This window comes from Mus pahari, chromosome 4, assembly GCF_900095145.1.
Source record: "Mus pahari chromosome 4, PAHARI_EIJ_v1.1, whole genome shotgun sequence".
Taxonomy (NCBI): domain Eukaryota; kingdom Metazoa; phylum Chordata; class Mammalia; order Rodentia; family Muridae; genus Mus; species Mus pahari.
Window position 1 is genome coordinate 22,301,806 of NC_034593.1, and position 16,118 is coordinate 22,317,923.

At 45.5% G+C, this 16,118-nt stretch overlaps 1 protein-coding gene across 4 annotated transcripts in view; it reads right to left on the bottom strand.

The window, feature by feature from the left end:
- Fndc3b (fibronectin type III domain containing 3B) overlaps positions 1-16,118 on the bottom strand; it is a 290,533-nt gene that overhangs the window by 66,457 nt on the left and 207,958 nt on the right. For all 4 annotated transcript variants that reach the window (XM_029537515.1, XM_021195296.2, XM_029537516.1 and 1 more), the window contains exons 8-11: positions 14,656-14,807; positions 12,057-12,116; positions 4,265-4,403; positions 1,379-1,432 (exon numbers count right to left, since the gene is read on the bottom strand). In XM_029537515.1, the coding sequence (XP_029393375.1) occupies positions 1,379-1,432; positions 4,265-4,403; positions 12,057-12,116; positions 14,656-14,807 (405 nt within the window). The remainder of the gene's footprint in view (positions 1-1,378; positions 1,433-4,264; positions 4,404-12,056; positions 12,117-14,655; positions 14,808-16,118) is intronic.

The window sequence follows — 16,118 nt, forward strand, 5'->3', positions numbered from 1 at the left end:
ATGTTTGTGATGTCAGCACTGGGGAGGCAGAGATGTTTGTGGTGTCAGCACTGTGGAGGCAGGCATACTTGTGATGTCAGCACTGGGGAGGGAGGCATGTTTGTGATGTCAGCACTGGGGAGGGAGGCATGCTTGTGATGTCAGTACTGCAGAGGCAGACAGGTGGATCCCAGGGCTCTGACAGCCGGCCAGTTTAGACTAATTGGCAAGTCCAAAACAAGGAGACACTGTCTCTAAGAGCAGGTTGATGGTTCCAAAGGAACAGTACCTGAGGTTGGTGTCCAGTGTCTACTGGCACACAAGTGCACACACACATGAACATGGATACATACACACAGATGCAGACACACGCATACAGGTACAAGCCCTCTGAGATCTTAAATGACCTTCATTAAACTCCTAATCTTCCTCACAGAGGAGGGAGGACAGAGAGGGAGGAGGAAGGAGTGGGGATGTCCCTGAATGTTCAGGGGTCAGCCAAGGGCTACACCAGTGGTCCCATTGTCCAATAAAACCACGTCATAATGACAATTCTGGAAAGCCAGAGATTTCACCTAAGTGTACCCATGGGCCATTGGTAGGGATTCCAAGGTCACTGTGGCAGCTGGCTTTGTTACTCAAGTCTGTTAAGGTGCAACCCAGATGGAAATACACTCTGCAGAAAGTGATGAAGGTCCCTCCTATTGCTTTAAAATTTCATCATTAACAATTTCATCCATGTAACATATTCCATTTGTAACAGTTTTCCATACCTGGTAAGTAATGTCTTTGCTTATGCAAACATTCTGAATTTTTAATCTCTTCAAACTTACATCACAGAGATTAGTTAAAAATTTCCCAATTTTTCACATTTTGTATTTTGTAAGTCCTTAGCCCCTTGTACCCAAGCACAGACAGGGAGACGGCGGCAGTGACTGAACCAACCCACAGAGGTCAGGATGGTCTCATCCACGGGGACTCAGGCGTGGTATGGACGAGACTCCATGCGCTGTTCCACTCTGACAGACACAAAGCAGGCTACCGTGTACCACGCCAAACAAGAAAAGCGAGGCGAAGCAAGGCAAAGCCAAGCAAAGGCTGCTTCAGAAGCACCAGGCTCTGCCTTATCAAAACCGTCTATGCAGTGGAGACCAAACAGCCCAGCTGCTAGCACAATTCCCACCGCGGAGGCGGTGGGAATCCGGAACAGAGAAGACCTGCCTATCCCCAGTAGTACTGCTGGCATGTAAGCAGCTAAATTTATGTCAACACACAATTCCCTGTACAACCGCAATCCAACTGCTTCTCCATAGTCAACAGCTAGAGTCAAACGTGCGTACTGAGGTTGTACTTCTTCAAAAATGGCGTTTTACGTGGACGAATGTGGAAGGAGGCTTACCTCATCCCATTCTAAAAGGTAGCTGGTGATTTTTGAACCATTGTCAATTGGAGCCTAAAAAAAGAAAATAGTGAAATGAGATTGGAGAAAGCCGTTCAGAGACAAGCTAGCAACTCAAGACAGAGGCTGTCCCCTCGGAGGGGGCACCAGCAGCTGCCGCAGGCCTTGGGAGACACAATTACCTATTAACTTTAAGAAAGGCCTCCCCACTGGCAGCCTCCCCACCCCCCCACCCCCCGGAAAGTAAAATACACCCACTTCTGCCTCTACCCACACTCCTGCCCTGTGCGCCCTGCTTCCTCGGGGATAAAGCTTTGACCGGTCACTTGGTCACTTTAAGTTCAGGTATAGCAAAAGACAAAAGGCCTGCCAGGTACAGTCCTGCCTGAAACTTCCCTGCAGCTTTGGGGTCCTTTTGTTCTACGTCTTCCTTCAAGTACTTAGGATCAGAAAGCCTGGCATTAAGTACCCCCTACACCCCCTCTGCCCCACCCTGCACCACACACCAAAAAGTAATTAAAAAAAAAAAAAAGGAAAAAATTACATCCTCTGGATAGACTGCCGGAGGATACTGCTATTTACATGTTAGCAAAAGGAGGCTTCATCATTTCCTGTGCTCATAGAACAAAGCTGCTACCAAGGTCACTGAGCAGATAAGGGTTCAACTAGGCAACTAGGGCCTTCCTAGAAAAGAGCACTTTACAGACCCTGAGCTGTCAGAGGGATGACCAGGTGGGGTTCCTGGTAGCAAGTTCTAGAAAGACAGGAAATAAGAGTCAAATGGTAAGAGCTTATCTTGTCTCAAAACATGCTTGGGTTTCGTTCTTCCTCGAAAAAAGGAGGCGAGGGAACTGCAGGGCACCCTTCTACACAGACAGAAACCCAGATTCTCACTGTTGCAAGTGAATCCCAGCTTAACTGCCGGCTTGCCAATGGTCTGCTGTTGGCTGTTTAATATCAACATGGGCTTTCTTGTTCCAAGAATGAAGACATATGACGGACAACTGGGAGACTCTATAAATCACCCATTAACCTACCCAGTTTTATAAGAAGCTCCCAGCAAACAACACCCATTCCTTTACCACAATCAAACATCATCAAGGCTCTGTAAGTGCCACAGGTCCCTGTCTCCCTTCCATCTTCCATCCTGCTAGGCCAGCTTGCAGACTGCTTGCTATGAGTCCAGAAGTTTGGAGTTTTGGTGGGTCTAGCCCAGACGACAGGGTACAGATGTATGTGAAATTTTAAGTAACTGGCAAAGCTTTCAGGAGAATCCAATTCTATGAAAAGAGCTGCATGAGCCACAGCTCGTGACTGGCTGCCCTTCATTAGCCGGCCTGGGAATAGCTTGCCCACAGCCACTCTCACAATCCCCAGGGTGGGATCTTTGGGTCAAGGACTTCTCCCATGTCATTGCTGACTTACAGGACCCCAGAAGTTCTTTGGCTCTCAGTTTTTGGTGGAGTCCAGAACAGGCAGCAGCCAGAGCCGGTCTCTGGTGTGCGTGCCTTTACCCAGTTCCCTGGGAGTACATTTAAATAGAAGCTGGGCTGAATCCAGGACCATAGTTATGTTTTTAGACAACTGAATGGAACAAGAAGGTATCTGTTCCCAAGTGACCTCTCTGGAAGCTGCTGGTCCCCCTGAGACCCGAATGCCACCCAAGCAGAGAGCATAGACATTTCAGTGATTCCCAACTTTAAGTTTGTAAGACCCCGGGCTCCCTCTGGTAATCTTCAGATTTCTTGTATTTTATCAAAAGTAATAGATTTTAGTTCTTTCCTTTGGAAAAGCTAGATTTATATTAGCGTAGCTTCTTTTTAAATGAATATATATTTGCCAAGGAATTAAGCAATGATGATGACCAGTTGGGTGCTAAAACTCTGAAAAGGTGGGAGATCACTGACCTGTATTATCCCTGGAAGCCAGGAAGGAAAATAAAAAAGTTCAGATTCTAAGCCAGTTCAAAGTGTTTCCTTTGTCCCACTAACACAGTCAATGTCAGCCACTGACTCTGGGCACATGGCGACCCAGCAGGGTGCAGAGAAGTCTGGCTACACTGCTCCTGTCCCAGGCTAGCTCCTCTCTCCCAAGCCCCCTCACCCCTCCACACTCCGGAACCATAAGCCTCCGGCGCCTCCATCTATCTGACCCGTTCTAACTACATTTTAAGATATCAAGACACAGAAATAATAAGTATTGTAAAGGGTGACATCTACTTTCGTGAGAACAGGAACTGGTGAATAGCAGGTTAAAGGCACACTTTAAAGGAAGAGCCCACCCTAGGACCTCACTCTAGACGATGGTTATTTTTAGACAGTATACTGAATTTTATGAAAATCACTACATAGAGTTCAGGCTGTTAAAAATAGGAATCCTGATTGAGCTAATGACTAATTAGTGAAAATTAATGAAATCTTAATAGAGTATAGGGCACATTATATTCTGGGAAACTTTAACTGTATTCAGCTTTACTTAGGATGAAGGCAATGATCGCAAACCTTCTTTATCTTGAAACCTTCAAACTACATTCTGAAGTTTACAAAATTTGCAAAGATGAACTAAAGTAGTAGAAAGTGATAAAATGGAGGTGTTTTAAGTATTTCTATCACTTGTGATACATTGGGAGATTTACGAAGGCCCTGAGAAGGTGCTCACACCGGACCTGGCAGAGCCTTCCNCCCTGAGAAGGTGCTCACACCGGACCTGGCAGAGCCTTCCTTCTACCTCTTCTGCTTGGCTTGTGCGGGGAATGGCAACTTCTGATGCATCCTAACCAGGTACACACAGTGATTATACAGGAAGCCCCGCCCCACTGCAAAACGGAATATCTGAAAGGGCCACTGCCTGCTGTGAACATTATTCTTGGCACTTTGAACTACCCACCTTCCACTGCAGGGTAAGTGAACTTTTGCTCCTGTGTGCCAGCTTGGGAGGGAAGGGACATTCTGGTGCGCAGCTATGGGTGGTGAAGCTGACTGGCTCGGAGCAGGATCCCTTGACAGAATTGTACACGGCGTATACCCTGCAAAGGAAACAGACAGACAGGGTGAACATCAACACCTGGAACCCTCGAACAAGCTTCTGATGTCTGCCTTGTCCGTGGGCTTCATGGCTGAGCCAAGCGCCTTACCCAAGAGCACACTGTGGCCTTCCCCTGACCTAGCCCTGGGCGACTACAGGGACAACCATCTCATTAGGTATTCTGTTCAGTGAGTCCCCTCTCAGTCCCACTGCAATGGAGATAACTCTGCTGACTGGAGAAGAATGGTCTACATAAGAAAGTGACCTTCAGCCCCAGGATACAGAATAGCCTCCATACATACATTCTAAAAACCAACAGGCTTGACTTGGCCCTCTAGGAAGATGTAAGAAGTACACTAGTAGATGTGAGTGAAACGGGATGTTACATACTGACCGGAGCGCATAGGCTGCAGAGAACGTACAGAGGAACAATGAGATAGGTGACACCTCAGAACTGCTCAGGCACGGTGTACACTGAGCTCAAAATACGGGTGCTTTTCCCTAGAAACCTACTGGCTACTGCCAAATGCATCTCTTTCCAATTCATCAAAGCCAGGGTTCCAACACAGTCCACCTGCACACCTATTTAATGTCCAGACACAGCACCAAGATTAATGCTTTTCTCTCCGCACTCTGAAGCACTTGGCTCGGCATTCACACGTGCCTGACTGTAGGGTACGGAAGTCAAAAAGTAAGTCAAAAAAAGGCAACAGGAGAATGCGTCCTGTATTTGTGTCATCTGCATGACACATCATAGCATGAGGCAAACGAATGATACCGATTGAAGACGCTCCCTGCCCAGCTCAGTGGAGCAGAGGCTGTCCTGTGCACACTGTATGAGGAGGGATGTGAAGGGCGAGATCCGGCCAGATCACTGCTATACGTCAGGATACACTCAAATGAACCGTACTTTGTTCTAGACAGGGTCAGGCTCAAGCTTACATTTTATTATATCAGAATTCCCCAGCTGACATCTTAATGGTTGTACCTAGGCCAGGATACACATGTGCTGTGGGAAAGGGACCTGGTGTCTTTAAATACAAGAGCCACTTACACATTTTAGGATGAGACTAAGATCATCCCCAAGGGAGACAATGAGACCCTGAGCACAGTAGCGCATGCCTCTGATTCTGTCTTGGGCAACCTGAGTTTGAAGGTGCCTTGGGCTACTGTCCTAGTGATGGTTCTTGTCAACTTAGCACAAGCTGGAGCCATTTGAGAAGAGGGGGCCTCAGAAAATCCTACCATCAGACTGGCCCGCAAACAAGCGTGTGGGGTATTTGCTTGACTGAAGATTAATGTGGGAGGTCTTCACAATTAATGAAAGCACACTATGGGGCAGTGCCATTCCTGGGTAGGTGGTCCCTCCATGGTGTAAGAAAACGGGCTGAGCAATCCAGGAGGCGCAAACCATAAGCAGCCTTCGCCATGGCCTCTGCTCTGCTCCTACTTCCAGGTTGGTGACCTAGTTCCTGCCTTGACTTCCCTCAGGGATGGAGAGTGTCCTAAGAGGTGTGAGCTTGAGGCAGGTGTGGTGGTGCACACCTTTAATCCCAGAAGTAGAGGGAGGCAGATGTTTTTAGTTCAAGGCCAAGTTCTAGGTCAGCCCGGACTACACACAGAAAAGAAACCCTGTCTCTACTGCCCCTCCCCACCCCCGCCCTTAATAAAAGAGTTGTCAACTGAAACAAACTCTTCTATTTCCAAGTTGGTTTGGGTGATGACCTTTCATCATATCAATAGAAACCCTAACTAAGAATTACAAAACAAGTTCTAGACCATTCTGTACTGATACACAAATGAAAATAAATAAAAAGAACTATGCCAATCTCTACGAATTTATGTGCCGATTTGACTATATGTCATTGCCCTGTTCCTAGAAATTTGGAGGACAGAGAAGCATATTTAAAAATCCAGAAGGCTCAGTCAGCTAAACGGACAAGTGTGGAACACTCTACAAGACAGAAAAATGACTGCAATGAAACCTCAAAGAGCTAATGGGAAATCCGTGGGGCTGAAGGAATTTAAGAAACATTAACCAAATAGCATATTCAGGCTGCATTTGAATTTTTATAACAAACTGAAGAAGAAAACCAAGGAAAAGAGGGCAGTCTCTGAGTTCTGAAGACATTAAGAACCCCTAGAGTGTTTTAAGTGGCATGTAGTGATGGTAATGTTCAAGAGTGAAATATATATCCCCTAAATTTGACTTCAGGATCTTTGCTAGGACAGAGTTTGGCAGAGAAAGAACTCGAGGGCAAGCATAAAACTCTGAGGTGGTTAAATGGGCCACGTGCAGTCAGTTTGCTCGTCTTGAACTGTGGAGACTGTAGAGTTTGGCAGTTTGCAACTTGGTGGTAGAGCATATATATACTCAGCTTACACGAGGCCCTGAGTTTAATCTCCAGAAAACCCCTCTCCAACAAGTTGGTCAGCAAAGAAAACTATGTTAATTTTAAAGCATACTATAAACATGCTATAGATAGTAAATTACATCAGGATTACTTATTAATGAAAACTGCTCAGTAAACAAATTGTAACTACTTGTAATGGTAACAGTAGCAAGCACATTCCTACCCATGATGTCTATAAAAATATGAGAAATATTCCAGGGACCAGGAAGATGGCTAAGTGGTTAAAGGCACTTGCTGCCAAGCCTGATGACCTGAATTTGGTCCCTGGAACTCACATGGTGGACAGAAAGAGCTCACCCCTGCTAGTTGTCCTCTGGTCTCCATATGTAACCTTCCCCAAATGAATAAATAAAAATAACCCAGCGTTTTCCACACGAGGGTGATGGATTCCCCCTAATATCCTCTAACAGGAAGCTCTACAGCATAGGACCATTTTCTTGGGTTAAATAAACCAGTTTGGGTTTCCTCTGCACTCATCTCCTCAAGCCAGAACATTTTCTTGCATTATGAATTGTAAGTTGGGGTTCCACATGGTTTCCATATCAATACCAGCCAAACATACGAAGCAGGGGCTCCAAGAATTTCATCCACAGGCTTGCAGCTCCTTCCCACATGTCTGGGACACCCCAGGAACCACAGTCTCCGGTAAGCAAGAGCTATTTCACAACTGTGCTCTGGGCTGGTCAACTAGGCTTTTGGGAATGCCTCGAAATACCGGTTTTCTGGGAAATGTCATTCCGTGATGTCACTTCTGGGCAGCTTCTTGGACAAACTGCGCATGGTAGTGACTGGAAAAGTGCCACTAGGTTGGTCATGGGCTTTCTCCACTTTATCACTTCCATCCCCGACAGGGCTACAGCTGAGGGAAACAGTGTTCTTCTGTGCTTAAAGCAAAGATCCAAGTTATTCTTAAAAAGGCTTTAATATTCCTTGAAGCACAGTAATAAAGGGTCAAGGACAGTGATGACAGCCGTCCATGCCCTACAGTGGGCACAGGCTTCTAACGAGCCAGTCTCTAATGCCTAAGTCCTGGCTTCCCATAATAAGAATCATCTTAATACCATTGTTAACTTCCTAAAACTGTCAACTAAAGGAGGAAGACACTCTCTGAGAAAAGCCCGTAGCAACATCTGTAGATATGTGAATCTATATCTAGTTAAGCGTATTTTAAAAAGCATTTATTTATGCGACTTACTTTTTCCCTTTAAAATAATTAGTGTATAGGTGAGGTATGTTCCTGTGTGTGCAGCTGCACATGTGTGTGAGTGTATGTACAGAGGCCAGGGCAAGCTTGGTGTCTGTCCTCTCCTATCTGTTTGCTTTATCTTTGAGATGGAATCTCTGTTGACCTGGAGCTCAGCCGTCAGGCAGGGTTGGCTGTGAGGCCCAGGATCTGATGTCAGGGCCTCAGCTCTGAGCTGCCAAGCACGGGCGATGATGGCTGGCTTTCCAACATGTGCTCTGGGGACCGTGCTGATGCCCTTATTCACTCAACCATCCCTCTAGAAAAAAATGAGACTTCCTCCCTTGCATCCTCGCATACAATCTCAGTGTCTTTGTTTCCCCTTTCTCTTCAGCTTCCCTCAACAACAGACCAGACTTCACTTTAATGGTTTTATACAACGCATAACATTATTTCCTTAGTGGAAGTACTAATTGCATTTTAATAATTATAAATTGATTATTTTTAAAACATTCTATCAGTTAATTAAATGATTAATTCAACAAAAATCTAAGAAAAGAACCTAAGTTTTACAAATCAATGCATACATTATATGTAAAGGTCTTTTTTTCTTCAATCGCATAACAACAATAACAGCAGCAGCAGCAACAACAACAACAACAACGTGGTGTAGAATAGAAATACCATATATATATTTATAGAAAAAATGAGGAAGAAATATTTTTAAAACTTGAAATGACTTTGGGCATAATTTTCCACGTGCCTTGTGTTTCAGATGGAAGGTATCAATAAAAATAGCTACAGGCACATGATCATTAGCACTGCCTGAAGACGCCCTGGTCTCAGGAAACTCCACTGACCTGAGGTAATAGCAAGGAGCTGCTTCTGCCCAGGCAACCAAGGCCGAGCACCAGACAGCTCAGGCTAAGACGCATCGACGGGGAGCTGGCTACTTCTAAAGACAGGCTATATGTCAGTAGACTCATGGACAACCAACGCAGTGGGGGAGGGAGTGGAAAGAGCGGTATCACTTGAGGATATCAGACAATCTGTGGACAGGATAAAACCTGAGCAGAAAAGTCAAAGGAAAACTGAGGGCCAAGGAGAGGCAATGGGAACAGGGAAGGTAAGGGGCCGACGGGCGCAAAGCACAGTGGAGAAGGAGGAAACAACGGTGCAAACAAAGCCCAGCATCGTCCTCAGAAGCTACGGAAATGCAGCAATTGGAGCAAAGGAACGGGGAGGCCTAATGCCACTTCAGTGCACAGTTTAACAACGGAATGTTTCTGTGCCGAGACGTCTGCAGGTGTTAATCAAAATGTCTAGTATTAAGAACTAGAAGGGGCTGTGGTGTAGCCCCCTCATTGGTTGAGTGCTTGGCCAGCATGGCATACGTTAGGTATGGCGACACACACCTGAGCTTGGGAGGTGGAGGCTGGAAGAGCAGAATTCAGGGTCATCTCTAACTTCAGAGACCCTTTCTCAAAAAACAAGACAAACAAAAAATATCGACAGGAAGGGGCAAATGCTGTTCCAAGAAATATTCTGGTTGTCTAGTTAGTTCTGTGGGCTTGGATCAGGGTGACATATCTAAATTCTTAGTAAAAGGGGCAGTGGGCTTAGCTGCTCCTTTTGTGGCTGCCAGATGACACACGTCTTCCACAGCAATGGCATTTCCACACAGTCCACTGTGGTCTAACAGCGACTGCTAAATTTACGATTAACACTTTCATTTCGAGAACTTTGAAAGTTCTCTGCATTAATACAGAACATTACAGACATCCACACTTGATCAAAATGCAGAGAGCAGAAGATCACAGAAGGCCCAGGCCCAGCTGAGACAGCTACAGCACAGTTCATGCACCCAAGGGTAAGGATCAGCTCAGAAGGGCAGGGTCGGGGAGATGGTGAGAGCCACAGGGACAGGAAGTTTCCCAGAAGAATATCTCCTAGAAATGTCAAGGAAGCCACACCCATTCAGACTCTGAACATGGCTGCCTAAAGACTTGAGCAAGGATGGCACCAACAGACATGCTGACGTGAACGCCGAAAGCTCCACGCAAGTCAACCCTAGACAAAGCCCTACGGGCAGGCAAGGGATGCTGAGAGAGACATGGAGAACAGTTTTCCTCAGGAAAGAACTGTCCACGTGGTTATCCAACAGTCAGCTCTGAAAACACACACACACACACATACACACACACACACACACAAAATACAGGCAACATTACGTGGACTAAGCAGGTTTTGTGTGTATGTATGTATATACAGGTTTGATATATGATACACATGTGTATGTACAAGGGATATGTATGGGAGGGGTTGGAAGGTAGAAAGGGAAGGGAGAAATGATGTGATTATAATTTTTTAAAAACCCTATTATAAAAAGATCCAGAGATCAAATATTCTTCATGCTTCCTTTGTATTGAGAGAAACAAGAGACAGGGTAGTAATGAAAAGGGCAGATTCGTCACGACATTCAAGTTTCTTGAGAAGAACATTGCAAGACATCAAGGAACAGCAAATTAACAAACTAATCCTTTAGTACAGCACTGACAAAGACCTTAGAACATGGAGCAAAGGACAGACTGCATTTCCATGGCTGCTTTGCAGGTTAATGGTTTCTGTTTGTTCAACTGACCAGGAGAAAAATGGTTAAACAGTTTCTGTTATCATCTTAGCTTTACAAATCATATGCACTTGTGTGATGTTGACTGTTTTTGTGGAAGCTAAAGGATTCAAACCACAAGGGTCTGGTTTAAACCGCAGCAACTCATGCAGTCGGGTTCATCTGCACCATACAGCCGCCAGGCACATGTCACTATGACGACACGAGCTGGCCAAGTTTAGAGCACACGCACCTCTGCCAAGCACACTGAAACCTCACGCCTGTTCTCCTCTTTCTACTTGAAGTAGGGTCTCAGAATCGCCACACAGCCCAGGATGACCCTGACGTCCTGTGTCTCCTCCACCTATACTTCTCAAGTGCTAAGGTTGCACATGTAACTCCATGCTTCCCCCACTTGATGGACTAATAGATCAACCTCTGTGGGGATGCACACACGCGCAGTCAGAGGACACCTCTGGGAAGCAGGGTTCTCCTTCCAGCATGTGGGATGAATTCAGGTCGGCAGGTCTGGCACCAAGTGCTTTACCTTTATTCGCGTAGCTTCTGGTAAAGAGAAGCTGTCGCAGAACTTTTACTGATGCTGAAGTGAAAACAGTCGATTTATGGTGGAATTGGACTGCAACACCAGCCTCTTACTAGGCCACTTTGCCTTCAACCCGCAAGGGCTTCTGTGTTTAGGATTAACCTCTGGAAAGGATACAAGTGTAATCCAGGCTGTATCTTTAAAACACAGCTGTAAACACGAACACCCAGACAATGACGTTTTCTGCTACACTTGAAAACTAGATAAAATAAATTACATTTAGATGTGGGCCTAGCTGGAACGGATAGATATGTATGTATGTATGCATGTATATATGTGTATACACACACACACACACCAACAGAAAGAAAACAGATGCTAAAACACACCATCCAATAGACTTTAGAAGTCCTTATAAAATTATTAGTGGTGTGTGTGTGTGTGTGTGTGTGTGTGTGTGTGTCAGAGATGGGTCTGGGTGCCTTCATCGCTCTCCACCTTATTCTCTGAGACAAGGTAGTTCACTGAACTTGGAGCAGACCTACTGAGCCTGAAGTCAGCAAGTCCTAAGGACCCTCCTGCCCTGCCTCTCCAGCACTGGGATTACAGGTGCCTGCTGCTGAGCCTCTGCTGGACACTGAGCTCATATAGTCATGTCACTTTACTGACTGAGCCATCTCCTCAGCCCTCAAATTTTATTTTAAAATAAAAGTGCTGGTCACACCTCCGTTTTGGTCCCAGAAGCAGTCCTAGGTCCTCAAAATTGCTATGCTCTGTGTACAGAAGGTGAACAAGTAACCACAACTTGTGTGTTCACACCTTCCTCCGTGAAGTGGTATTCAACACCAGCGTTTGAAGAAGACATGGGATACACAACGTCGACCCTGGCTGTGCCGCTAACTCACCTCACATGGTAATCCGTGGCAGGCCTGAGATCTTTCAGGTTACACTCCAACTCTTCTCCACTGGAAGACAAAGCCTTTGTTAGTTTAATACTGGTCTCAATGGCAAAGCGGCTTCGGGAGTGGGCTTCATAGTCAGTCACAGTTATTTAAATACTACTATGTCTGCATTCACCAGAACTCAGATGTCAACCTGGTTTGGTTGGTTTTGGTTTCTGTTGCGGTTTTAAATTGGAAATCAGACGCCTTTGATAACATCACTCAGATCAACAAAACAACAAAATCATTTAAATTTTAAAAATTTAAACTGCCTATGACTTCCAAGACATAAAAGCAAATGTATATCCAAATAGATCTGTAGGTCAGCACACCGTCTGCATGGCAGAGGGACCACAGTCTCTCCTGGCAGGAACCCTGGAGAAGCTATCGGCACACGACTTCCCTAGTGAACTTGCAGCCCATCCCAGGCCCCAAAGACATAGAGTAAAACGACTCTGTGACCCAAAGGGGAAACTGAGCCTTAGCATAAAGGTGAAGAAGCAGGCCATACAAAGTAAGATAGGCTCTGTTAAGTCACAACACAAAGGCCAGGCATGGTGGCACACACCTGGAATCCAGAACTATGGATGCTGGGGTAGGATTATCATAAACTCAAAAACAGTCAACAGGACCACACAGCGAAACCCTCCCTTAATTTTTTAAAAAGATGGCGGCTACTTATTTTTCATTCTTCAAGATGATTAAATGGCACACTAAAGAGACCAAACTAAGTTCATTATCTGACCTTAGCCTGAGGGATAAAAGCCATGGTCAAGGTTTTCAAAACAAGAGACAACGTTTTTCACAATAGAGAGCCATCTAGTCAGCTGGCAAAACTGGAGTCAGGACAAGCTACATGAACATTCTGTGGTAAACTTTATGTTTACAAAATACTGCAATGTGGTTATCTACAAAAACATTCTTGGGCTCAGAAAACATCCTGAACCACTAAACACTTGGTGGTCAAGAGCTGTAAAGTCTTATAAAAAGATATGTACTGAGAACAGTAAATACACAGTTAACATCATAACAGTAAAGGGTGAGCGACAGAACGATAACCACAGACTACACCTGCACGTGCTCACCGTTATGCCCAAAGCTTGGTGTGTCTGAACCTCTCCCAAATAAAGTTGCTGCTGTAAATTTCAAACCAGAAGCTACGTCCACACCTAGTGCGCAGCTGTGCAGCCTGAGAAGCTACAGTCACACCTAGTGCGCAGTTGTGCAGCTTGGCCTGCATCACAACCTAAAGTATTTTGTTACCTGCTAAACTAGACCAACATAGGAAAACAGCAGTCACTGAGAGTTTTAGCATTTTTTGGAGAACAGTACCCTAAAGAATTAAGAAATCATGCCAGCTGAAGTTGAGGGGCAAGGACTCCCTTCCAGCAGAGCCAGGCTTCCAACCTTCAGCAGCAGGCTGCCTGCTGTTGCCAACCTAGTTCCTTGGGACAGTGGTGCATACCTGTACTGAGGTGGAGGGACAAGGATCCCTAAGTACAAGAATTCTTGACCAGCCTGGGTAGCAAAGCCACTCACTCTACCCTCTCTAATTTCTGAGTGGCAGGGTGGAGGCTCTATATTTTTCCAATCTGTCTCTTAATTGTATTTTTTTCTTCCCAAAATAAAATAAAATGATTTAGAGCCTAAGCACCAAGCTGGGGTTCTATTCCAAACACAGAAGGCAATCTCTTACAAAGGGGTGATGACATGGTCTCTGCATGCTCTGGTGCGGCTCTGCAGGGAAGAGGGCTCTGCAGGGACCAGGGCAGAGTCACTGGAGCAGCGTGGGAGGGAAGCTTCAGAGGAAGGGTCAGCATGGGGCCAGTTCTTATCTCTTCTTCTCTTTACTAGTCCACGGATTCGCTCACTGGGGTAGCACATCATGAGTGTAGAACAGGAAGAGGGCAAGTGCTCCACTGATGAGATGTAGACCAGGGAGAGAGACACGAGTGGGGTCTGTGTGAGCCAGTGACCTTGCTGAGCAGTCCAGCAAGGCCACTCACAGGGAGGGCCAACAAGTAGTGCGGCCAAAGCTCACTTTCTCATTTTGTGCTCTGCAAACGTGAGCTGTACAAAGGAAAAAGGACTTGACTCTGGCTTTTTTGTTTTATTTTATCACAGTTAGAAAGCAGGTATAAATCCCCAGACCAGCTAATGTGTGGGACTCCATAAAACAGGGGCCGATCTCTTCCTCTGTGCACTCAACTTGGAACCACTGTAGACACTTTTTGTCCTGAAAGACCTTGGTAGAAAATTTTTATTAATACTGTATTGACAACTAGCATATAATCAAGAGATTCACTTCACCATACAGCCCTGTTACTGATTTATGATTAGTAATTACTTGGACAAAATTAATTAGTTCCTGACATTATAATTACTTTCTCCAGGACTGAGAATTGAATCCAGGGTCGCATGCATGCTAGGCTGATGAGCTGGCTCCTTAGCCCTGTGATTACCAATGTTTAAGAGGAAATTTGCATCATATGAATTTCCCATTTTTTTTCTCTTCGGTGATACAATTTAGTAGTAAAGAAAACCACGTGAAAACACACTGCACCTGTAAATGATCTTGTATTTCCCATCTCGCCCTTTGTCAGATAAGGCGACCTCATAGCTGTAAGGGAAGGGAAGACCGCCATGGGATCCACAGGACAGTCCGACAGGGGGTGCCCAAGACAACACAACTGCTCTTGCCTGGATATTAGACACCTGAAAAAAAGAAGGGGGGCATGTGTTACAAAGCATCCACCTGCGTTCTTCCTTGTGCCCGACAATTCCAGGTAAACAGTGGCCCTTTCTAGAAGCCTTAGAGCTCTGCTGTGTGTTAAGTTATCCCATGAAGGTAACACCGGCTCCATGGAGACCTGTAGATCTCCAGGAGAAATCAGAAGCAAGGGCCAGGCTGACCGGAGCTTTCCTTTCTCCACTGCCCATGTTTATCCAGTTATTGTAGCCTCTGCTTAAGATGTCACCTGAACAAAGGGCCTGGGAGAGCAAGAGCTGTGACTCTCCACTCACCACTGCTGGGTCAGCTCTAGCTACACACTCTCCTTGGGCACCTCTGGACACTCCCTGCTGCTCTAGCACAAGCCTGCTTATTTTAAAACAGGTCTAGCCTTGGCTTCTTTCCCTGCCTGGTCTCAGCTGCCCTGAGGCTAAGTTATCCCCCCAACTCAACTCTCTGTTCTTAGAGAAACTCAACCTTGTGCATAAGCCTTAATCCTGCAATGCAAATCTAACAATGAGGCTTTCAAGCTAATTTTCTAAAGACTGTTTACTGCAACCTGGTTCCTAGTCTGGATAACTCATTAAAGTGAAAGAAGGGGTAAGATTCAGTGACAGAAGCCAAAGCTTGGTGTTCACGCAGGCTTTATAGTCGACTATGCCAGCTCTAGGTGGGATGTATAAGGGATACAGTTACTCGGTGCCTATTGCTTTCTCCTATCTCTGCCACTATCTGATCAATATGGACTATGAAAATCTATATACTCAAAATAACTGAAAAGCACAGATGATGGGTAGGGGATACATTTCAAGCGTCCTTTCTACTCTTGGTACTTATTCTAAGATTTGTAGACATTCCTTCATATAATTTCTGTTCTTTACAGACATAACACCATGGTACATTTAGCCAGACTCCTATCCATCCTTCAAGACCCCTGGTGGACCTCACCTCACTGCTGAGTAGCCTCAAAGTGCCACATTCACCAACACATCTCTGCTCTATGGAACATAGTGGGAGCTGCTAATCCCACCCCTGTCCTTTGCCAAGCTCCCCTGATAGACTGGCACTTTCTGAGGGCACAAACTTAAGTCGCAGTCAATGGTGTTCAGTGGCTATGGAATAAATGTTTGCTGAATAAAATCTGAATACAGCACATCAGCTTCTGATAGGAGCAGCAGACCATCAATAGACAGGAGCAGATCATCAATAGACAGGAGCAGACCATCAATAGACAGGAGCAGACCATCAATAGACAGGAGCAGACCATCAATAGACAGGAGCAGACCATCAATAGA